Here is a 23,349-nt window from a genome sequence, read left to right on the forward strand (position 1 = left end):
ACTTTCTGGGCCTGCGATCACTATGTACAAAATGTACATGCTGGATGACATCTAAGGGACTTCCAGGGCTGACATTTTGGGACCCAATTTCCTGACAGACCTGTTCACTCCGTTTAAGTCTATATGCTCCCAACAGAAATGCTCCAAGCTTAGGCTGTGCATTTGCCTCCCTTCCTTGGGACCACACAGATAACCCCTCCGTGCAGTTCCATACACCCAACCTCCGATTCTGGCCCCAACACACATTGCCAGGAACTCCGGATAGGTATCCTGAAAAGGTGGCTGGTCCTCGGCTTCTCCCAGAGCTAGGCTCACATGTGGACTCCAGCGTGTGCTAAACTGCAAGGCAGATTTATGCGCCAAGAACCAAGATTGCAGTGCTTTCCTGTTTGACAGAAGAGTGACTCGAATCATACCATAAACCCTGGTCTAATATTTAACCAACTTCTGCTTCCAGGTGGTCTCCCCCTTCGGGTTCCAGCCAGTTCTCCGGTAGCAGACGGCAGGATAAAGAATTCTCTTAGTTCTGCACGCTCAAGTTTGCATGATGTTCTGTGAAATCAGGTGGCGGAGGAAGGGCCCAAGGGACCCAGGCACTGCCCAGGTCTGACATGGGCCCAGTATATAGTCGGCCTCCAGTAAGTCCTCACCAAATGGCTACAAAGTATTATTAGATAAGAGGCACTCAGAAAGTGCTGAAATGAATTGCAACCATTTAAGCCCCAGTACAATAGATGATGGGTTATTTTGGGCTGGGCGCAATGGCTCATGCCTGTAATCCCAGTACTTTGGAAAGCCGAGGCAGGTGGATCACCTGCGGTCAGGAGTTTGAGACCAGCCTGGCCAACATGGTGCAACCCTGTCTCTACTAAAAAAAAAAAATACAAAAATTAGCTGGCGTGGTCACAGGCTCCTGTAATCCCAGCTATTCCGGAGGTTGAGGCAGGAGAATTGCTCGAACCTGGGAGGCGGAGGTTGCAGTGAGCCAAGATCGTGCCATAGCATTTCAGCCTGGACAACAAGAGCAAAACTCTGTCTCAAAAAAAAAGAAAAAGATTGGTTGGGTGGAAATGTCTCGGCACCACCCGGGTCTCTTGTCCCTCCATGGGGCATGGTTTCAGCCAGTAAAAATAAACCAAGTATCTATAAGGCCACTTAGCCACTCCTGTGCCACATGAAAGCATTGCTACATGAAACCTCTGTAGCCTGGGAGGAGCCAAAACGCATCCTCTTGGTGGCTGCTGTGAGCTGGCCCCGGGTGACCCACCATCCCGGCCTCCTGCTGCCTGGACAGCTCATTCCATCCTTCTCCACTGTCCAGGAGGGCCGAGACAGCCAGGGGCAAGAGTCACCAATGGAAGTCATGTATGGAGAAGGCTTTTGTTCATGAAAGTACCGCCAGTGCTTAGCACAGTGTCTTGGACATAGTAGGTGTGCATTGATGGAGAGACGGACCTCATATGAAGGATTTGAAAGGGTGAAATAGCAAGGAATTTAACTTCCTACATGACACAGGTCTGTAATTTTTTTAAAACCACAAGTGGACATATTATCATCAACGGCCAAGAAAAACATAAGAAAAAAACCCACAGACTTTATTTCAAGTGAAAGAAATGTGTATTATTTAAATGACAGTGTCCCACCCATTTCCGCCTGTGATGTAGGGGAATGTGTTGAGACCTGTGCAACAGTTTGTCTCCGGCCTCAGCCTGTCCAGCTCTCCGTCCTCCCCACTTGCCCTTCAAGCTCCTCCGATGACCCTCAATCCCTGAAGTGCCACCGCCTCACTCTCCAGGTCACTGGTGAAAAATGGCAGAGCAGAAACTGCCAAAAAAAAATTTAATATTGACTGTAATTATGTGAAATTAACATTTGGTCTCTGATGGGATTTTACAAGGCCAGTTTTTTAAGAATCTTTTTTTTTTTTTTTTTTTTTGCTGGAGATGGAGTCTTGCTCTATCCCCCAAGCTGGAGTGCAGTGGCACAATCTCGGCTCACTGCAACCTCTGCCTCCTGGGTTCAAGCAATTCACCTGCCTCAGCCCCCCAAGTAGCTGGGACTACGGGCCTGTGCCACCATGCCCGGCTAATTTTTGTATTTTTAGTGGAGACAGGGTTTTGCCATATTGGCCAGGCTGGCCTAGAACTCCTGACCTCAAGTGATCTGCCAGCCCTCGAAAGTGTTGGGATTATAGGCATGAGCCACCGCACCTGGCCAAGAATCTTTTTTTTTTTTTTTTTTTTTGAGATGGAGTCTCGCTCTGTCGCCCAGGCTGGAGTACAGTGGCGCGATCTCGGCTCACTGCAAGCTCCGCCCCCCGGGGTTCATGCCATTCTCCTGCCTCAGCCTCTCGAGTAGCTGGGACTACAGGCGCCCGCCACCTCGCCCGGCTAATTTTCTTGTATTTTTAGTAGAGATGGGGTTTCACTGTGTTAGCCAGGATGGTCTCGATCTCCTGATCTCGTGATCCGCCCGTCTCGGCCTCCCAAAGTGCTGGGATTACAGGCTTGAGCCACCGCGCCCGGCCAAGAATCATTTTTTAAGTAACATTTACCAACAAGGAAAGTGTTCGCAAAATAATGTTAACAAAAGAGAATCAGAACTTCAAATTGGGTGTACCTAATGCATGCCTAATTTTATGAAAAGTATTTAGATATAGAAGACAAAGAGGAGAGAGATGCAAGTGTGAACCGTGACTAGCACCGTGAGTGGTTCTCCTTTCTGTCTCTGTGCTTTTTCAATATTACCCAAATCGTCTGTAATGAGTTCTGATTTTTATAACGAGGAAATTCATTTTGATGGACCAGGGGGATGTTAAGCATATGAAAAGATGTTCAACTTCACTAAGAGTAAAGAAGTGCAGGCCGGGCGCGGTGGCTCACACCTGTAATCCCAGCACTTTGGGAGGCCAAGAGATCGAGACCTTCCTGGCTAGCATGGTGAAACCCCGTCTCTACTAAAAATACAAAAAATTAGCCAGGTGTGGTGGCGGGCGCCTGTGGTCCCAGCTACTCAGGAAGCTGAGGCAGGAGAATCACTTGAACCCGAGAGGTGGAGGCTGCAGCGAGTCGAGATCGTGCCACTGCACTCCAGCCTGGGTGACAGAGCGAGACTCCGTATCCAAAAAAAAAAAATAAAGGCAAGGCACGGTGGCTCACGCCTGTAATTCCAGCACTTTGGGAGGCCAAGACGGGTGGATCACGAGGTCAGGAGATCGAGACCATCTGGCTGAAACGGTGAAACCCCGTCTCTACTAAAAATACAAAAAATTAGCTGGGCATGGTGGTGAGCGCCTGTAGTTCCAGCTACTCGGGAGGCTGAGGCAGGAGAATGGCGTGAACCCGGAAGGTGGAGCTTGCAGTGAGCCAAGATCACGCCACTGCACTCAAGCCTGGGTGACAGAGTGAGACTCCATCTCAAAAATAAATAAATAAATAAATAAATAAATAAATAAATAAATAAGTGCAAAGCAAAATGAAAATGTGATATAAATTTTCACCTCTCACCTTGGTAGGGATCCACCCAAATATGCCAATACAATGAGTTGTCAGTTGAGTTGTCAGAGGGATGGGAAAATGGCTCCCACACCAGTAGCAGGAAAAGACTCGTGCACACTTGACAAAATGTCTTATTATTGTGTTGCACCCTGCGGTTTTGCTCACACATACCCATAAAGGCAAATGAAAAAAGTGTTGAGGCTGGGTGCGGTGGCTCATGCCTGTAATCCCAGCAGTTTGGGAGGCCGAGGCGGACAGATCATCTGAGGTCAGGAGTTCCAGACCAGCCTGGCCAACATAGTGAAACCCCATCTCTACTAAAAATACAAAAATTAGCCAGACATGGTGGTGCACGCCTGTAGCCCCAGCTACTTGGGAGGCTGAGGCAGGAGAATCGCTTGAACTCAGGTGGCAGAGGTTGCAGTGAGCCGAGATGGCGCCACTGCACTCCAGCCTGGGCAACAGAGCGAGACTCTGTCTCAAAAAAAAAAAAAAAAAAAAAAAGAGGTGTTGAGGCCTTCTGTTCATAACACAGAAAGAGCCCAAATGCCCATCGCAGGGGAATCGGTTAGGGAAGTTATGGGCCGTACATTCAACAGAATGGCAACATAAATGCTGGAGCGCCAATACAGTGAATGCGACTCCTCTGTGAGCCGATGGGGAACAATCTCTGTTGTCATATTAAAAAAAAAAATGGCCAGGTGCAGGTGCAGTGGCTCATGCCTATAATCCCAGCACTTTGGGAGGCCAAGGTGGGCGGATCATGAGGTCAGGAGATTGAGCCCATCCTGGCTAACATGGTGAAACCCCGTCTCTACTAAAAATACAAAAAAATAGCCAGGCGAGGTGGCGGGCGCCTGTAGTCCCAGCTACTTGGGAGGCTGAGGCAGGAGAATAGCGTGAACCCTGGCGGCAGAGCTTGCAGTGAGCCGAGATTGTGCCACTGCACTCCAGCCTGGGTGATAGAACGAGACTCCGTCTCAAAAAAAAAAAAAAGCACAGTACAGACCAGCGGATAAAGGGTGATTCTATGGGGCACAACGGGAAAAGTGTGGCACACATGTTTGTAAATGCAGAAAGTCTCTATGGGAAGATGCATGGCCACTGGCAGGAGTGTTTGCCCCTGGCCAGTAGAACTGTGTAGTGCCTGGAAGTCAGAGGTAGGAGGGAGACTGAATTTTCACTGAAGACACCTTTCTCACTTTGTAATTGTGAGTCATGACCACGTCTTACTTTTCCAAAGTTCATTGGAAATGAAATCACTGAATAAAGTAAAACAGTCAGAGAAGATCAGGGAACACAGCAAACCTCGGCCCCTGAGAGTCCTCCAAGCCCCCCGTGTGCAGAAGAAGGTCTGAAAGGGCAGGCTGTGGCCAGGTGTGGCCAGGCCAGGGGCCCGAAGTACTTGCCTGAGGCAGCGCTCCACATCAGGGTCGCTCCGGCAATACTGAGGGCCTCCATGTCTCAGGGCATCCTCGGGGTTGGCAAAGGCCTGAAATACACCAGTTGAGAGTCACTGGTAGTGAGACAAACAGCCTAGTTGACTGGGGCCATGTTTTGTCCATGACCAGAGTGGCAGGACAGAGGTGCAGTTACACACATGCCCATCCAACCATCATCCACGATTCCTACCCCGTGCTGGGGGCTGGGAGCTCACCATGAAAAGGCCCCCCGTCTCTGCTTTTATGAAGCTCACAGTCTGATAGGGGAGTTGCCTATGAACCAGGGAAGGCCAAGGTGTCTCACCTGTTAAGGAGAAGACACGGCTGGCCTTGAGAACGTATACGTGGGACCTGATCCAGTCTGAGGGTCTGAGAAGGCTTCTCTGAGGCAGTGACGTGAAAGCTGAGGCTTAGGGCTGGATGAGGTGGCTCACACCAGTAATCCCAGCACTTTGGGAGGCCAACGCAGGGGGATCACTTGAGCCCAGGAGTTCAAGACCAGCCTGGCCAGCATAGCAAGACCCCATCTCTAAAGCAAGCCAGTTGCACTGGCTTATGCTTATAATCCCAGCACTTTGGGAAGCCAAGGTAGGAGGATTGCTTGAGCTTCCAGGAATTTGAGAACAACTTGGGCAACATAGCAAGGCCAGTCTCTAAAACAAACAAACAAGCTGGGTACGGTGGCTCATGTCTGTAATCTCAGCACTTTGGGAGGCCGAGGCAGGTGGATCACTTGAGCTCAGGAGTTCAAGACCAGCCTGGGCAACATGATGAAACCCCATCTCTACGAAAAATGCAAAAATTAGCTGTGTGTGGTGATACACACCTGTGGTCCCACGTACTTGGCAGGGAGGCTGAGGCAGGAGGATTGCTTGAGCCCGGGAGGTCGAGGATACAGTGAGCCATGATCTTGCCACTGCACTCCAGCCTGGGCAACAGAGCCAGACTCTGTCTCCAAAAATAATAATAATAATAATAATAATAAAACAAACGATCTGAGGCTTGAAAGATGCATTGACATTAACCAGATGAAGGGAGGGCTGGAGTAACAACATTCAAGGCAGAAGGTAGAGCACATGCAAAGGCCCTGAGGCTGGAAGAAGTTGGGCATGTGTGAAGAACAGAAAGCCAGCACACTGGAGCACAGAGGGCAAGGGACAGGGGCCCAAGATAAAGATACAGGGGTCATCAGGGTCCTGGCGGCACCTGAAGAATTTGGACTTTGCACTACAAGCCATGAGAGGGTCTTGAGAGCCCCAGGCTGACAACCCAGCTCCACGCTGATTAACCACAGGATCCTGAACTCTGTAAACTCAGGAGAAATCACAGCTCATGTGCCATGTGCCGAGTGAGAGGGAGACCTGGAGAAGCCACTAGGACAATGCCCACCACAAGGAGGTGCTCAGTGAATTGTCACTTTCTCTCATTGGAAAGCAGAGACATAAAGTCATACTGAGATCATCGGAGGCCCATGACTCCTGCTCCACTGTTCCCTGCCGGCATCCAGACAGTCAAACCCCACCAGCCCCACAGCAGAGCCTGAATATCAGCAGCAGGTTTTCTAAATTGTTCAGATGACGGCAAATCCTGTGCTTCTGACTCATGACTATCCCCAAGAGCTGGTTTGTCCTCCCTGGTGGGCCTGCCCTACCCTACCCCAGAGAAGAATGCAGCTCAGATCTTCGAGACTGGAACCTTCACACTCCAAATTCCTCTCTGCTGGCCCTTAAATCAGTGAATCACCAACACCAAAGGCCCTGTCCGTGGATCCGTGATACCTTTCAAGGGGCCTCAGCATACAGTGAGCACTGCCTTAGGAGTCCACTGCCCATCGGGTTGCTCCCCCTGGAGATACAACTCAAATACAAACCAGCCAGGCCAAAGCCAGCTGCAGTGAAGACCAGGAAGCCCCCTGCTTCCTGGTCAGTGAAGTCAGCAGCCGAGGTGCCACCTTAGCTGGGGTGGAGGCCAGCCTTTGGTTGCTCTCCCTTGAAAGCGACCTGAGGCTGCTGTGCTCACATTAATTTCAGTTACTTATAAGTCTTTTTTTTTTTTTTTTGAGACGGAGTCCCGCTCTGTCACCCAGGCTGGAGTGCAGTGGCCGGATCTCAGCTCACTGCAAGCTCCGCCTCCCGGGTTCACGCCATTCTCCTGCCTCAGCCTCCCGAGTAGCTGGGACTACAGGCGCCCGCCACCTCGCCCGGCTAGTTTTTTGTATTTTTTTAGTAGAGACGGGGTTTCACCGTGTTAGCCAGGACGGTCTCGATCTCCTGACCTCGTGATCTGCCCGTCTCGGCCTCCCAAAGTGCTGGGATTACAGGCTTGAGCCACCGCGCCCGGCTACTTATAAGTCTTAGGGATAAACATTGGTGGGGTGTTGCATTCTCCTGGCACTGCTGTCACGACCCCCACTTACAGATGAGGACACTGAGCTCCCAGACTTGTCCAGGTCCCCAGGCTGGTGGGTGGAGGAGCCAGGGCCTGCGACTGTCACCTCCAGCAAGTCCTTCCTGGATGACACTGAGCGCCCAGAGCAGAGATAAGCAGAGATAAGAGGAATAGCTCAGGAGCAGCCCAAGGAGTGGGGCTTTCCTTCTGCGGTGTCTGCCAATGAGGCAGAAAGGCTCTGGGACAGGTTCGCCTCCTCCCCTCCTTGAATTCATGTTAAAAGGAAATCACGGCTGGGCACAGTGACTCACACCTGTAACCCCAGAACTCTGGGAGGCCAAGATGGGATGATCACTTGAGCCTAAGAGTTTGAGACCAGCCTGGGCAACATGGCAAAACCCCATCTCTACCAAAAACATAAAAAATTAGGCACGGCGACACACACCTCCCAGCTCCTTGGGAGGCTGAAGTGGGAGGATCACCTGAGCCTGGGAAGTCGAGGCTACAGTGAGCTATGATTGCACCATTGCACTCCATCCTGGGCCACAGAGCAAGACCCTGTCTCTAAAATAAATACATAATAATTAAAAAAACAAAAAAAAGGAATCGTTGGCCTGCTGTTAAGAACCCAAGCCTGGGCCAGGTGTGGTGGCTCACGCCTGTAATTCCAGCAATTTGGGAGGCCGAGGTGGGTGGATCACCTGAGGTCGGGAGTTCAAGACCAGCCTGGCCAACGTGGTAAAACCCAGTCTCTACTAAAAATACAAAAATTAGCCGGGCATGGTGGTGCGTGTCTGTAATGCCAGCTACTGGGGAGGCTGAGGCAGTAGAATTGCTTGAACTCAGGAGGTGGAGGTTGCAGTGAGCAGAGATCACACCACTGCACTCCAGCCTGGGCAGCAGGAAAAAAAAAACAAAAAAGGAATCCCAGCCTCCAAGACAGGATGTGGGCTCTGAAGCTGGACACTGGAGTTCAAACGGGGCTGTGTGACCTTCACAAGTGATGTCTCCTCTCTGAGCCCAGGTACCTCACCTAGAAAATGGGATGACTGTGGCGCCTCCCCTGCTCCCCGGGGCTGTGGCGGGGATCTCATGCTCAACTCCAGGCCACATTCGGTCCTCTGGGAAGGATTCAATGAGTGAATGCAGCTGTTCTGCTTGATGCACAGATCCCATATCCCAGGACCCAGCCAAGGAGGGAGAAGTCAGAAGCCATCCGCGTGCTGTAGCCTCCAGGCATCCTATCACTTGGGCAGCTGCCCTGCCTTTAATCCTGCCTGTACCTGCAGCAGGGCCTGAGCCTGGCTCATAGCCAAGATCCTCACTCCCCAGGATCCACCCGCATGCAGTGCCAGAGCCAGCCTCGCATTGCCTTTGAACTGGACCCAGGGGAGGACAGAGGCAGTTTCAGGAAAAGATTGCTCTATGAAAATACCTGGGGCGGAAGCCACAGGTACCTGGGGTCTTTCTGCATTCTGCTGCCAGGACAGCCGACAAGATCAGCCCATGACTTTGCAGACTCGCCGTCCAGTGTGACGGACGCTGCTGGAACTTGCCCCGGCCCAGCTCTGGGACTCGTTAATGTTGTTTTGGTTCAGGGGCTCAGATTAGTGGGGAAATTCCTCCCTGAGCACCCCGGTGGTGCCCGGCTGGAGCTGGCCTCTGGAGGTTGCAGTGGGCTTGTTAGTGACATTTGCCGAGAGTTGGGAATTTCCACTTAAACATTTCTCGGACTCCTGTTTTGCCGGTTCCCACTCCACCCAGATATCAGACCTCCCGTGCCGGGAAGCCACCAGGTTAGACAGAGGCTTTGTGCTGTCACGCTCCTACACTCCACCCTCCAGAACCTGCTTCTCTCACAGACACTCGCTGGCTGTCTCCGTGCCAAGGACTCAGCCCGGTGGCACGGCAAGCGAGTAAGGGCTCTTAAGCCAGAGAGGAGAAGGTGCAAGCCTTGCTGACAAGCGGGGCTGGCAGGGAGCCACTCGGTGGGGCTGCAAGAGGTGCCCAGCTCCCAGCCCTGCACACACCTTGGCCACATTTCCCTATCCTGGGGCTTTCCTAACAGGACATGGAGAGAAGCAAGTACGACCCAGGCCGGGGACTCCCAGGGAGGCACGTACCTTCTTCCGCAGCCTCACTTGGCCCGTGATGATGGCCACCACGTACATCTTGATGACCAGCAGCGTGCTGCAGAGCAGGAAGGCCGGGAGGGCCGGGCTGCTCATCGCCAGGCTGTGGGCAGGCATCTCTGGCCAGCGCAGCTCAACTGTGGGTGTGATCAGCTCGATGGAGGAGCAGCCTTCGGGGAAAGCACAAAGGGGGCGGGGAGAGCCTTTCTGCGGCCAGCGCCGCCCACGCCCCGCCCCACGGCCGCGGCAGCAGGGTCCCCTTCTCCTGTGAAGAGAAAGAAAGCAGCCCCTGGAGCTCCAAGAAGCAGAGTCTCGCGGTGTCCCGGACCCCGTCCCTGGCTCTGGATCTCTCTTCCCTGGCAAACCTTCAAACACTTTCAAATCTGTTTCAAAGCTGTTTCCTTATCTGTAGTGTGGGAGCATGTGGTGGTGCCTGCCTTCTAGGGAATGACGAGGCCAGGCACCTGGCGGGACCTCTGCACGTAGTGAGTATTGCTGCCTCCTGTCCACCTCCACAGGGTCAGGGTAGGTAGTGGGCATGAGGATCACGCCATGCGCCCCCACGCTCAGCCTGGACACTGGAGCTGCAGCCACAAGGACATGACTTTGCCATCTGTGGCAGGCTGAAGGATGCTCTCCACCCCCAAAGACATCCATGTCCCAATCCCTAGAACCCATGACTGTGACTATGTGGCAAAAGAGACTTTTCACAAGTAAGGATCTTGAGATGGGAGAGATTATCCTAATTTATCTGGGTGAGCCCAGTGTTATCAGAGGGGCCCTTCCAAGAGGGAGGCAGTAGAATTAGAGAAAAGATATAAAAACAGATGCAGAATTAAGAGAGGAGATGAAAGGACAGAGCAGGAGTCAGACAGGAGAGCTGCTACCCTGCTGGCCTTGAAGATGAAGGAGAGATCACGGTCCGAGAAATACCAGGGGCCTTTAGAAACTGGAAAAGGGGACGAAACAAACTCTCCCCTGAGCCTCCAGACAGAACGCAGCCCTCCCGACACTTTGGTTTTAGCCCTGTGAGACCCACTTCAGGCTTCGTCCACCAGAACTGTCAGAGAATGAAGTTGTGTTGTTTTAAGCCACTAAGTCTGTGGTAATTTGCTATAGCAGGGATGGGGAACCAGCACGTGGCTCCACTGACTTCCTGAGCATCACTTGACTATTCTGGGACTCTTTCCCCAGGCACATGCTTTGATTCTTCCTCACAAGATCTCCCCAAAAGACCCATCAATGGACTCTTCAGTAGAAAGTGTCACTGGGCCAGGTGTGGTGGCTCACACCTGTCATCCCAGCCGGGCAGATTGCTTGAACTCAGGAGCTTGAGACCAACCTGGGCAACATAGGGAGACTCTGTCTCTACAAAAAAAAAAAATTTTAAATTAGCTGGGTGTGGTGGTGCTAGCCTGTAGTCCCAGCTACTCAGGAGGCTGAAGTGGGAGGATCACCTGAACCCAGGAGGCTGAGGCTGCAGTGAGCCGTGATCTCGCCTCTGCACTCTAGCCTGGGTGACAGAGCAAGACCCTGTCTCAGAAAAAGAAAGCAAGCATCAACGTTTGTTTCCTAAGATTCTTTGAATCCCTCACCTCAAAATCCTCACCTTGGCCAGGTGGCTCACACCTGTAATCCCAGCACTTTGGGAGGCTGAGGGGGGCGGATTACCTGAGGTCAGAAGTTCGAGACCAACCTGGCCAACATGGTGAAACCCCCTCTCTACTAAAAATACAAAAATTAGCCAGGCGTGGTGGCACGCACCTGTAATCCCAGCTACTTGGGAGGCTGAGGCTGGAGAATCGCTTCAACCTGGGAGGTGGAGGTTGCAGTGAGCCAAGATCACACCACTGCACTCCAGCCTGGGCGACAGACCGCGACTCCGTCTCAAAAAAAAATCCTCACCTTGCTGCAGCCTGTCACCTTCTCCGGGTTCTGGCAGGACCTCCACAAGGGCAGGGATTTTTTTTTTTTTTTTTTTTTTTTTGAGATGGACTCCTGGTCTGTCACTGAGGCTGGAGTGTGATGGTGCAATCTTGGCTCACTGCAACCTCTACCTCCCAGGTTCAATCAGTTCTCCTGCCTCTGCCTCCCAAGTAGCTAGGACTACAGGTGCGCCACCACGCCCAGCTAATTTTTGTATTTTTAGTAGAGACGGAGTTTCACCATGTTGGCCAAGATGGTCTCAATCTCTTGACCTTGTGATCCACCCGCCTCGGCCTCCCAAAGTGCTGGGATTACACCACTGCACCTGGCCAAGGGCAGGGATCTTGTACAAATTTCTTGCTCACTTATTTTTGCCAACACGTTTGGCTTTGCTGTGAGGTGCCCTAGGGAAGTTGGGCAAAGGGGAAAGAGAAAAACCGGTCTCCTATGCCTACTCCACTCTTGGGCTTGACCAGGTGCTTTGGGAAAGCACCTGCCCAGAGGGACAGCTGTGTCAGTCTAACCTATGCCCCAAAGCAGCAGAGACCAAAGGGAAGATTTGCCAGAGACAGATTTAGCCACTTCCAATCCCAAAGCCAGCCCTCGGCTGTAGTTGTGTGGCCTCGGGCAGGCAGGTTCCCTCTCTGAACCAGTTTCTTCAGCTGTCAAATGCCTAAGTCACTCCCCAGTGCAGTTGTGGGAGCTAAATAATTATTAAACCCCTGGAACACGGTAGGCCCTGCATTCAGCATCAGCCTCTGAGCTTCCGTTTCCTCCTGCTTAAAGGGAATAATGATCCCTACCTAGCAGGGTTGTCAGGAGGAAGACTCATAGAAAACCCTGCCCTTGCTGCTGGGGGAGGCGGGTGGGAGCAAGGTGGGAGTGGTGCCTTGCCCATTTGCTGTGTGCCAAGCAGTCCTTTATCCAAACAAAAGATGTGCTTGATAAACTGACTCCTGTGGGGAGCTGCCAGGCCAGGCTGTCCCGGCCCCACAAGATAAATGATAGGTCACCATACCGTCAGGGACAGAACATGGAAAGTACGGGATGTCCTGAGACACGTTTTATCTCTGGTTGTCGGAGGAGCTGTGCAAGCTCGCTTCTGGCTGATATTTCTGTCAGAGAAGAGAGAATGCCTGCCTCTCTTGCCCCCAGCCCGTGGGAACCCCTGCAGGCAGCTACCTTCCTTGTCAAAAAGCTCAGTTTTGAGGTTGGGGTCTGGTGGCTGTACCACCCCCCAGAATCATGGACCAGACCCAGCCTAGGAGGGGCCCTTTGGTTGTCCTCCTTAGACTAGGGAGAGTGGCTCTTCCCTGACTGGTCTTCTGAAATATCGGGCGCCGGGTGGCTCGCCTATAATCCCGTTAGGAGACCGAGACGGGCGGGATCAATGAGGTCAGGAGATTGAGACCATCCTGGCTAACACAGCAAACCCCGCCTCTACTAAAAAAAAAAAAAAAAATACAAAAAACTAGCCATGCAGGAAGGGCACCTGTAGTCCCAGCTACTTGGGAGGCTGAGGCAGGAGAATGCAAAACCCGAGGCAGAGCTTGCAGTGAACTGGAGATCCCGCCACCGCGACTCCAGCCTGGGTGACAGAGGGAGACTCTGTCTCAAAAAAAAAAAAAAAGAAAGAAAGAAAGAACAAGATAGAAAGCAGAGGCTGGGAAAACCAGCTTAGGGCAAAGAACAATCACTTCCTGCTACCCTGAGCCGAAAATAAGAGAGACTGTGTGGGGGAATTTGTACAACTGATGGACGTGATCTCAAGATAGGAATCTTCTCCTCACTGTCTGCTGAAACGGACCCGCTAAGCCAGGGCCTGCCAAGGAGGACAAAATCTCTGATCTTTCACCAAGAATCTCCCTGAAGCTGCCCTTGGCCAATGGAAGCTGCTGTGGTGGCTGCTGGGGGTGACAGTGATGGTGGTGTCACTTCTCTCTGAGCTTCCATTTCTTTGCCTGTAAGACGGGCTTGGTGTCCCCTGCCTTGCAGAGGGTGGGGGACAGGAGATGGTGTGTGCACGGTGCTGGGGGCTGAGGGACACTCTCTGTGGCCTGGTCCTGAGGCCCACGGGAACTACAGCAGTGTGCTCACAACAATGAGGACAAGAGAAGCCCCTGGAAATATTTTACATCTTGTCCTGGGTGGTGATTACCCATATGTCAAAAGTCATGAGATGGGCTGGGCCCGGTGGCTCATGCCTGTAATCCCAGTACTTTGCAAGGCTGAGGCAGGCGGATCACTTGAGGTCAGGAGTTTGAGAACAGCCTTGCCAACACAGTGAAACCCCGTCTCTACTAAAAATACAAAAATTAGCTGGGCGTGGTGGCGTGTGCCTATAATCCCAGCTACTCAAGAGGCTGAGGCAGGAAAATCACTTGAACCTGGGAGAGGCGGAGGTTGCACTGAGCCAGGACTGCACCACTGCACTCCAGCCCGGGTGACAGAGCAAGACTCTGTCTCAAAAAGAGAAAAAAAAAATCACTGAATGTATCTTCAAACCTTTTTACTTTACTACATATTTTTTGAGCCATGAAAGTGAAAGTTGTTCCTATCCCCACTCGAAACCCTGAGCAGAGGCACTGCTCAGAGGCACTGCCCTGTTGAAAGCCATCCTGTGACTTAGTCCATCGCCCTCCTTGGCATTTCCTGAGGATCAGAAACTAAGCTCTTCACGCTGGCCGATTGTCCCTAACATCAGAGGAGGCTTAGAGAGAGGAGGAAGTGGCCCCACCTTGGCTGCTGGTTCCTGACCTTTGGGAATATTGCTAGGCTTTCTGTAGCCAGTGATGGGGAAATAAATGCACAGTGATTTTTATTTTATTTTATTTTATTTTTTTGAGACAGAGTTTCGCTCTTGTTGCCCAGGCTGGAGTGCAGTGGCGTGATCTCGGCTCAGGGAAAACTCCGCCTCCTGGGTTCAAGTGATTCTCCTGCTTCAGCCTCCAGAGTAGCTGGGATTACAGGCATGCGCCACCACGCCCAGCTAATTTTTATATTTTTAGTAGAGATGGGGTTTCACCATGTTGGTCAGGCTCCTGACCTCAGGTGATCCACCTGCCTCTGACTCAGCTCAACCTAGAAATCTAGGATTTTTCATTTTTGCTTAAAAAAAAATGTCAAATCACTTCCTTCCTTTTCAGCAAATACCACAGTGGCTCCCAATCTTACTCAGAGTAAAGCTATCTGGGACAGGCACAGTGGCTCACTCCTGTAATCCCAGCACTTTGGGAGGCCGAGGCAGGAGGATCATGAGGTCAAGAGATTGAGACCATCCTGGCTAACATGGTGAAACTCTGTCTCTACTAAAAATACAAAAAATTAGCTGGGTATGGTGGCGCCAGCCTGTAGTCCCAGCTACTTGGGAGGCTAAGGCAGGAAAATCTCTTGAACCTGGGAGGCGGAGGTTGCAGTGAACTGAGATCACGCCACTGCACTCCAGCCTGGCGACAGAGTGAGACTCCACCGTCTCAAAATAAATAAATAAATAAATAAATAAATAAATAATAGCCAACGTCTGGACAACATCTCATGGTCCTGTCCTGTCTGCTCCCCATTTCTCTTGGAACTACTATTTTCTTCTGCCCTCCTTACTCAGCCCAGCCACACTGCCTTCTGTCCTGGTCTCGAATCTGTCAGACACAGTCCTGCCTCTGGGCCCTTGCTATGGCGGATCTCTCTGCCTGGAATTCTCCCCTAGGTTTCCATGAGGCTGACATCTCATCTCCTTCAAACTGTGGTTTGAATCTTACCTTCTCCATAAGGCTCATCCTGGCCACCTTATCTGTTCTGCAGTCTGCCCTGCCTTCCCCACTCCTGAGGCCACTTCCCTGCCTCTACTTTTCTTTCCATAGCGTATATCACCTGATAACACACTATCTAACTTTTTTTTTTTTTTTTTGAGATGGAGTCTTGCTCTGTCGCTCAGGCTGGAGTACAGTGGCGCAATCATCTAGGTTCACTGCAACCTCCGCCTCCTGGGGTCAAGCGATTCTCCTGCCTCAGCCTCCTGAGTAGCACCCACCACCATACCCTAGTTTTCTTTCTTCCCTTCTTTTCTTCCTTCCTTCCTTCTTTCCTTCCTTCCTTCCTTCTTTCCTTTTCTTTTCTTTCTTCAGTCTTGGTTTGTCACCCAGGCTGGAGTACGGTGGCCTGATCTTGACTCACTGCAACCTCCGCCTTCTGGGTTTAAGTGATTCTCCTGCCTCAGCCTCCCAAGTAGTTGGGATTACAGGCACGCACCACCATGCCCAGCTAATTTTGTATTTTTTAGTAGAGACGGAGTTTCACCATATTGGCCAGGCTGGTCTCGAACTCCTGACATCAGGTGATCCACCTGCCTCGGCCTCCCAAAACGCTGAGATTACAGGTGTGAACCACCGTGCCTGGCCATGCCCGGCTAATTTTTGTACTTTTTAGTAGAGACGGGCTTTCACCATGTTGGTCAGGCTGGTCTTAAACTCCTGACCTCTGGTGATCTGCCTGCCTTGACTTCACAAAGTGCTGGGATTACAGGCATGAGCCACCATGCCCAGCCTCACACCATCTAACTTATTATCCCTACTGCCTAACATCTGTCCTCCTGAGGCAGGGCTCTTGGTTCATCAATGAACTACAGGCACCAGTATCGTGCCTGATATACAGCCACAACCACAATTTGTTAAATTGAACTAAGCTAATAATTTGTTTTGGATTTCTCTCCCTTATAAACAAAAAAGTCTACACTGATATGAGTGAAAACCTCCACTTGTCTTCCAAGAGCTTGGCTCTGCGTCCTGAAGCTTGGCCCTGGGTCCTGACTCCTGCCCGCCTGCTTCCCAGAACACTCTAGGGGGGCTTGGCCGCCTGTCTTCTGATGGGGAGAGAGCCAGAGAGAGAGGCCTGTGTGTCTCCAAGAGGGACTGGGTGCTGGGCCAGCTGGTCCCCGAGAGGGGCTGGGTGCTGGGCAGGCTGGTCCCCGAGAGGGGCTGGGTGCTGGGCAGGCTGGGATTGGAACAAGGCCACTGAGGCATTACCCCAACACACCCACCTTTGGTAACCATTCCGTTTGGACTGGAAAAGACCATGCATTTTAAATTTAGTTTGCACGTTGACACACGAACACCCATCCAGGAGTGAAGCACACAGCAGCTGATATTTATTGACAAGTATGGGTGGTTAGGCCTAGAAGCTCCCTGTTAGGGAACCTCTAATTGGGAGCTGCCTGCCTGGTTGCCAAGCCCAGCCCGGCCCCTGGAATTCATTCCTGAGATAGCCAAGATGGCTTTCAGGGGTGATGCCACCCTGCTTAAGGACAGCAGTCAGATGGGTGATGGCCACAGGGTCACTGGGCGTTGTCCTCTCACTCGACACTGGGCTAATCACAGAGGTCATCAGATTTCAGGGAGGAATGCTTAGGAGGCCCGTTTTAGAGATGTGGAGCCTGAGTCCTGAGTTAGAGGTTGTCCTTAACCTAACCCCACAGCTGGCCTTTGGTAGTGGAGGACATTCTCGTCACACAGGCAGCCCTGTTCTAGCTGTGGGGCTGTGGGCTCGTGCCCATAGCACCTGGTACCTGGTAAGCTCTCAAGAGACAGCTGACTTTACTACTCAGCCTTTCATTTTTTTCTTTTTTTTGAGAGAGAGTCTCACTCTGTCGCCCAGGCTGGAGTGCAGTGGTGCGATCTCAGCTCACTGCAAGCTCCACCTCCCGGGTTCACGTTGTTCTCCTGCCTCAGCCTCCCTCGGTAGCTGGGACTACAGGCTTCACCACCACACCCGCTAATTTTTTTTTTTTTTTTTTTGAGACAGAGTCTGCTTGTGCCCAGGCTAGAGTGTGCAGTGGCTACCCTCCACTCACTGCAAGCTCCAATCACCTCCTCACAGTTAATGCCATTCTTCCCCTGCCTCAGCCTCCTAGCTGCATCACAGGTGCTCCCTCCATATTTCAGGGGATAGTAGAGACGGGTTTCACCACACAGGATGGTCTCTGACCTCCTGACTCCAGATCTGCCCTACCTCCCAAAGTGCTGGGATTACAGGCGTGAGCCACCGCACCTGGCCTACTACCCAGCCTTCCATATGCAATTTCAGGGTTCCTCCATTCTCTAACTTTATGCTTCCCTGAGTCAGGAAACTGAAAGTGAGCTCTTCCCCTCTTAGAAATGTGGAAAAGCAGGACTGCTCCAGTGATAAGGAAGTTCCAGTGGTCAGAAAAGATTGGAGGGCTAGGCATAGCGGCTCACACCTGTCATTCCAACACTTTGGGAGGCCAGGGCAGGAGGGTCGCTTGAGTGCGGAAGTGTGAGACCAGCCTGGGTAACACAGTGAGACCCTGTCTCTACTAAAAAAAAAAAAAAAAAAAAAAAGCCAGCCATGGTGGTGCACCTGTAGTCCCAGCTACACTTGACCCCAGGTGTTCAAGGCTGTAATGAGCCATCCGTGATTCTGCCACTGCCTGGGTGAAAGAGTGAGACTCTGTCTCAAAAACAAACAAACAAACAAAAACAAAACAAAACAAAATGGGCCGGATGCGGTGGCTCACGCCTGAAATCCCAGCACTTTGGGAGGCCGAGGCAGGCAGATCACGAGGTCAGGAGTTCAAGACCAGCCTGGCCAACATGGTGAAACCCCGTCTCTACTAAAAATACAAAAAAAATTAGCCAGGCATGGTGGCGGGTGCCTGTAATTCCAGCTACTCGGGAGGCTGAGGCAGGAGAATCACTTGAACCCGGAAGGCAGAGGTTGCAGTGAACTGAGCTCACACCATTGCACTCCAGCCTGGGTGACAAGAATGAAACTCTGTATTCAAAAACAAAACAAAACAAAACAAAACCCGAAAAGAAAGAAAAGACTGGGTATCCATGCAATGGAATATTACTCAGCCATAAAAAGAAATGAAATCCTGACTCATGCTGTGACGTGGATGAACATGGAAAACATGATGTGAAGGGAGAGTAGCCAGACATAAAAGGTCACTTTTTTTTTTTTTTTTGAGATGGAGCCTCGCTCTGTTGCCCAGGCTGGAGTGCAGTGGCACCATCTCGGCTCGCTGCAACCTCCACTTCCCGGGTTCAAGCGATTCTCCTGCCTCAGCCTGGAGTAACTGGGACTACAGGTGCACAGTCACATGTTTTGTGATGATTCCACGTATATAAAATGTCCAGAATGGGCAAATCTATATATACAGAAAAAGCAGATTTGTGGTTGCCAGGGGGTAGGCAGGGTGGGGAAATGGGAGTGACTACGTCATGCGTATAAAGTTTTCTTCTGGGATGATGAAAATGTTCTGGAAATGGATGGTAAAGATGGTTGCAAAATATTGTGACTGTACCAATGACACGGAATTGCACACTTGAAGATGGTTAGTTTTACGGTAAGAAAAAAGTAAAACTGGCCGGGCGCGGTGGCTCAAGCCTGTAATCCCAGCACTTTGGGAGGCCGAGACGGGTGGATCACGAGGTCAGGAGATCGAGACCATCCTGGCTAACACGGTGAAACCCCGTCTCTACTAAAAAAAATACAAAAAAATTAGCCGGGCGAGGTGGCGGGCGCTTGTAGTCCCAGCTACTCGGGAGGCTGAGGCAGGAGAATGGCGTGAACCCGGGAGGAGGAGCTTGCAGTGAGCCGAGATCGCGCCACTGCACTCCAGCCTGGGCGACAGAGCGAGACTCCGTCTCAAAAAAAAAAAAAAAAAAAAAAAAGAAAAAAGTAAAACTGAGCTTCTGTCTTCTTCGTGGCTGAATTTACAGTGCCTAGCACGGTATGCGCCCAGAGCTGTGCTTGGTAAATATTTGTGGAAAGACAGACGGCCTGAACGTGTGCGTTAAATGCGGGGGAATTCCTGGAGCCGATTGTGGTGCCGTGCCCTCCTTCTGTCTCTGGAGAGACAAACACACTTGTGACTGCCTGAGCTCTGACCACGGTCCAGCAGCCCCTGACGGAATCCATCTGCTGCTCCTTGGACTCTGGGCCTCTGATCCCAATGCTGATGTGCAGGGCTGTGGACACACAAGGAGCATTTCCTGGCTGCAGCTCCCGGACGGGACCCAACTCCCAGGAGACGCAGACGGGGGAGGAGGAAAAGGAGAAATGTTTGTCTCAGCACAAACCACTTCCATTTCCAGGGAAGCTGCTGTCACCCTGAGTGTGGCACGAGGCAGAGGCTCTGGAGTCAGAGGGAGCCACGACCCTCCCATGCCCGGCTGTCCATGCATTAACTAGGCACATACAGTCTCATGCTCACACGCACACGGCCCATGGATGCCAGTTCCCACGGGTTGCACAGGAGATGGGCAATTCCTGTGTGCAGCTCTCAGACACATCAGGGACCCATTTCCTAGGAGCCCTGTGGGGAGCTCTGCCTTCCTCAGATTGGATTCCACCAGTGATTAGCTCCCGGGAAGTTGGCTGGAGTTTTCAAACCACTCCCACTTTCTGAGTAGTCTCCAAGCCCCAAAACAACCTCCATTCCGCAAGAAGTACCACCCCTTTCCCTGAGGGCCTTTCTCACGGGACAGCACTTTATGACTGGTTTGTGTTTTTTTCTGTTTTTGTTTTTGTTGTTTATTTGTTTATTTGTTTATTTATTTATTTATTTATTTACTTTTGAGATGGAGTCTTGCTCTGTTGCCCTGGCTGGAGGCTGGAGTGCAGTGGCACAATCTTGGCTCAGGTTCAAGCACTTCTCCTCCCTCAGCCTCCCGAGTAGCTGGGATTACAGGTGTGCACCCCCATGCCAGGCTAATGTTTTGGCATGTTTAGTAGAGACGCGGTTTCACCATGTTGGCCAGGCTGGTCTTGAACTCCTGACCACAAGTGATCCGCCCACCTTGGCCTCCCAAAGTGCTGCGATTACAGGAGTGAGTCATCACGCCTGACCAACTGGTTTTTACTAATCATCCAAATATGCCAGATGCTGCAATTGTCAAGAGGGAAATGTGTGCGTCTTCTTTCACTTCTGATACGAGAGCCATCTCTGCAACTTCCTGAGTTTCATCTCAACTGCAACTTTGCCAGGCACCGGGAACTCATTATAGTAATAGTAATAACAACAGCAAATGGCTGGGCGTGGTGGCTCATGCCTGTAACCCCAGCACTTTGGGAGGCCAAAGCAGGCGGATTGCCTGAGGTCAGGAGTTTGAGACCAACCTGGCTAACGTGGCGAAACCCCATCTCTATTAAAAATACAAAAATTAGCTGGGCATGGTGGCAGGCGCCTGTAATCCCAGTTACTTGGGAGTCTGAGGCAGAAGAATCGCTTGAACCTGGGAGGCGGAGATTGCAGTGAGCCAAGATTGCACCATAGCACTCCAGCCTGGGCGACAAGAGTGAAACTTTGTCAAAACAAAACAAAACAAAACAAACAACCAAAAAAAAAAAAAAAAATCAGCAAACAATGGTGTCATTTGTTAGGCACCTCCTAATGGTCAAACACCCTTTAGGTGCCATATATATATATATATATATTTGTTTTTTTTTTTTTTGAGGTGGAGTCTTGCTCTGTCACCCAGGCTGGAGTGCAGTGGTGCTATCTCAGCTCATTGCAACCTCTGCCTCCCAGGTTCAAGCAATTCTCCTGCCTCAGCCCCCTCAGTAGCTGGGATTACAGGCGCCTACCACTACACTGGCTGATTTTTGCATTTTTAGTAGAGATGGGGTTTCACCATGTTGGCCAAGCTGGTCCCGAACACCTGACCTCAGGTGATCCACCCGCTTCGGCCTCCCAAAGTGCTGGGATTACAGGCGTGAGCCACCGCGCCCAGCCAGGTACTTTCTATTTTATACCAGCATCATCACCCTGTACTGTGCAGTATTATCAGGCCCCTGTTACAGAGGGAGATAAAGGATCAAGTCAGTGAATGACCTTATCTAAGATAACAGATCTGGACAGAGATGTGGCTGGTTCCAGCCAGAGCCCATTATCTTGAACCCCAGCCAGAGCTGAGAGAGCTGAGGTTTGAGTTCAGGCCAGCTGTTCCCTTCTTGCACAACTTTCCTTGTTCAAAATTCTTCAAGATTCTTTCTTTATAGTGAGCTGGATCTGCCTTTTAGGGCCACACATGTACACACACACACACACACACACACACACGCTCGCTTTTCCTCTCCACTGCCCTTCAGAAATTGAAGGACATCACCCAGTTCACCCCAAATCTTGTCTTCCAGGCAAAACAAGCGCTGCCCCGTGAGCTCATCCTTGCATCTCAGGTTTTCCAGCCCCTGTAACCACCAGTTGGTTGCAGTTTGTAAAGGTCCTTCTTAGACGGGCCTTATCCCATGTGCTGCTGACTCAGCTCAGACTATCGGGAGCCTCCATCCTTCGCGGGGCCCCCCTCACTGCTATAAGCACAGGAAGAATTGTGACTCCGAGCAGGTCTGGCCACATCATTTGTGAAGTCCAGTGCAAAATGAAAATGCAAAGCCGCTTGTTCAAAAATTATTAAGAATTTTAAGACAGCGACAGAAAACATTAAAGCAAGCCTTGGGGGGTCCTTCTTCATGCAGGGCCCTGTGTGACTGCAGGAAGCCGGCCCAGGTTTCAAGCTCAGGATGACTCAACATAGGGCCAGTAAGGAAGGCACGTCCTAATCAAAACCCACACAAGGATAATATCAGAGATAGCTGAAGACACAATCAGCTTGATAGGGCCTCTCATGATATAGTGAATGCCAACATGTTATTATGAATAATAACATGAGCAGTAAATAGCAGCTAGCATTCTTTTGTGCTTCACCCCAGCCAAGCAACATACAATTTTTTTTTTTTTTTCTGAGACAAAATCTAGCTCTGTCATCCAGGCTGGAGTGCAGTAGCGAAATCTCAGCTCACTGCAGCCACTGCCTCCAGGGTTCAAGTAATTCTCGTGCCTCAGTCTCCCAAGTAGCTGGGATTACAGGCACCCACGCCACACCCATATAATTTTGGCATTTTTAGTAGAGATGGGGTTTCGTCATGTTGGCCAGGCTGGTCTCAAACTCCTGGCCTTAAGGTATCTGCCTGCCTCGGTCTCCCAAAGTGCTAGGATTACAGGCATGAGCCACCAGGCCTGGATGCAATTTTTTTTTTTTTTTTTTTGAGACAGAGTCTCACTCTCTCGCCAGGCTAGAATGCAGTGGCGTGATTGCGGCTGACTGCAAGCTCTGCCTTCCAGGTTCATGTGATTCTCCTGCCTCAGCCTCCCGAGTAGCTGGGACTACAGGCATGTGCCACTATGCCCAGTTAATTTTTGTATTTTTAGTAGAGACAGGTTTCACCATGTTGGCCAGGCTGGTCTCGAACTCCTGACCTCGTGGTCCTCCCGCCTCGGCCTCCCAAAGTTCTGGGATTACAGGAATGAGTTACCGCGCCTGGCCTGTTTTTTAATTTTTAAACTTTTTTCTTAAAAATGAAGAGACAAACACACATGTTAGCCTGGGCCTACACAGGGGCAGAATCATCAATATCACTGTCTTCCACCTCCACATCTTGTCCCACTGGAAGGCCTTCAGGGGCAGCAACATGCATGGAGCTGTCATCTCCTATGATGACAATGTTTCTTCTGGAAACCTCCCTGAAGGACCTAATTGAAGTTGTTTTACAGTTATCCTTTTTTTTTTTCCTGAGACAACGCTGTCATGCAGTCTGGAGTGCAGTGCTGGGATCGTGGCACACTGCAGCCTCAACTTCTGGGCTCAGTTGATCCTCCTGCCTTGGCCTCCCAAAGTGCATAAGCCAGCCACTATGCCAAGTTTTTTTGTTTTTGTTTTTTTAAATAAAACTTACAGTGGTACAATGGCTAAGATATCCCTAGGTGATAGGAATTCTTCAGGTCCATTATAATCTATGGGATCACCACCGTATATGCAGTCAGCTGTTAACCAAAATGTCATCATGAGGCACATGACCATAAATATATCCTTTTATATAAAAATAGGAGCCAGACATGGCAGCCCACATCGGTAATCCCAGCACTTTGGGAGGCTGAGGGAGGAGGATGGCTAA

The 23,349-nt window shown here is 51.0% G+C and overlaps 1 protein-coding gene across 3 annotated transcripts in view; it reads right to left on the minus strand.

Annotated features, from left to right (window-relative positions):
- PTGES (prostaglandin E synthase) overlaps nt 1–23,349 on the minus strand; it is a 42,318-nt gene that overhangs the window by 7,022 nt on the left and 11,947 nt on the right. For 2 of the 3 annotated variants that reach the window (XM_021927133.2, XM_031654635.1), the window contains exons 2-3: nt 9,451–9,724; nt 4,907–4,989 (exon numbers count right to left, since the gene is read on the minus strand). In XM_021927133.2, the coding sequence (XP_021782825.2) occupies nt 4,907–4,989; nt 9,451–9,724 (357 nt within the window). Of the gene's footprint in view, nt 1–1,574; nt 1,825–4,906; nt 4,990–9,450; nt 9,725–23,349 lie in introns of those variants that run through there. The other variant, XM_031654634.1, reaches the window with a different exon arrangement.

The sequence above is a fragment of the Papio anubis genome, chromosome 13 (genome assembly GCF_008728515.1).
Source record: "Papio anubis isolate 15944 chromosome 13, Panubis1.0, whole genome shotgun sequence".
NCBI classification, from domain to species: domain Eukaryota; kingdom Metazoa; phylum Chordata; class Mammalia; order Primates; family Cercopithecidae; genus Papio; species Papio anubis.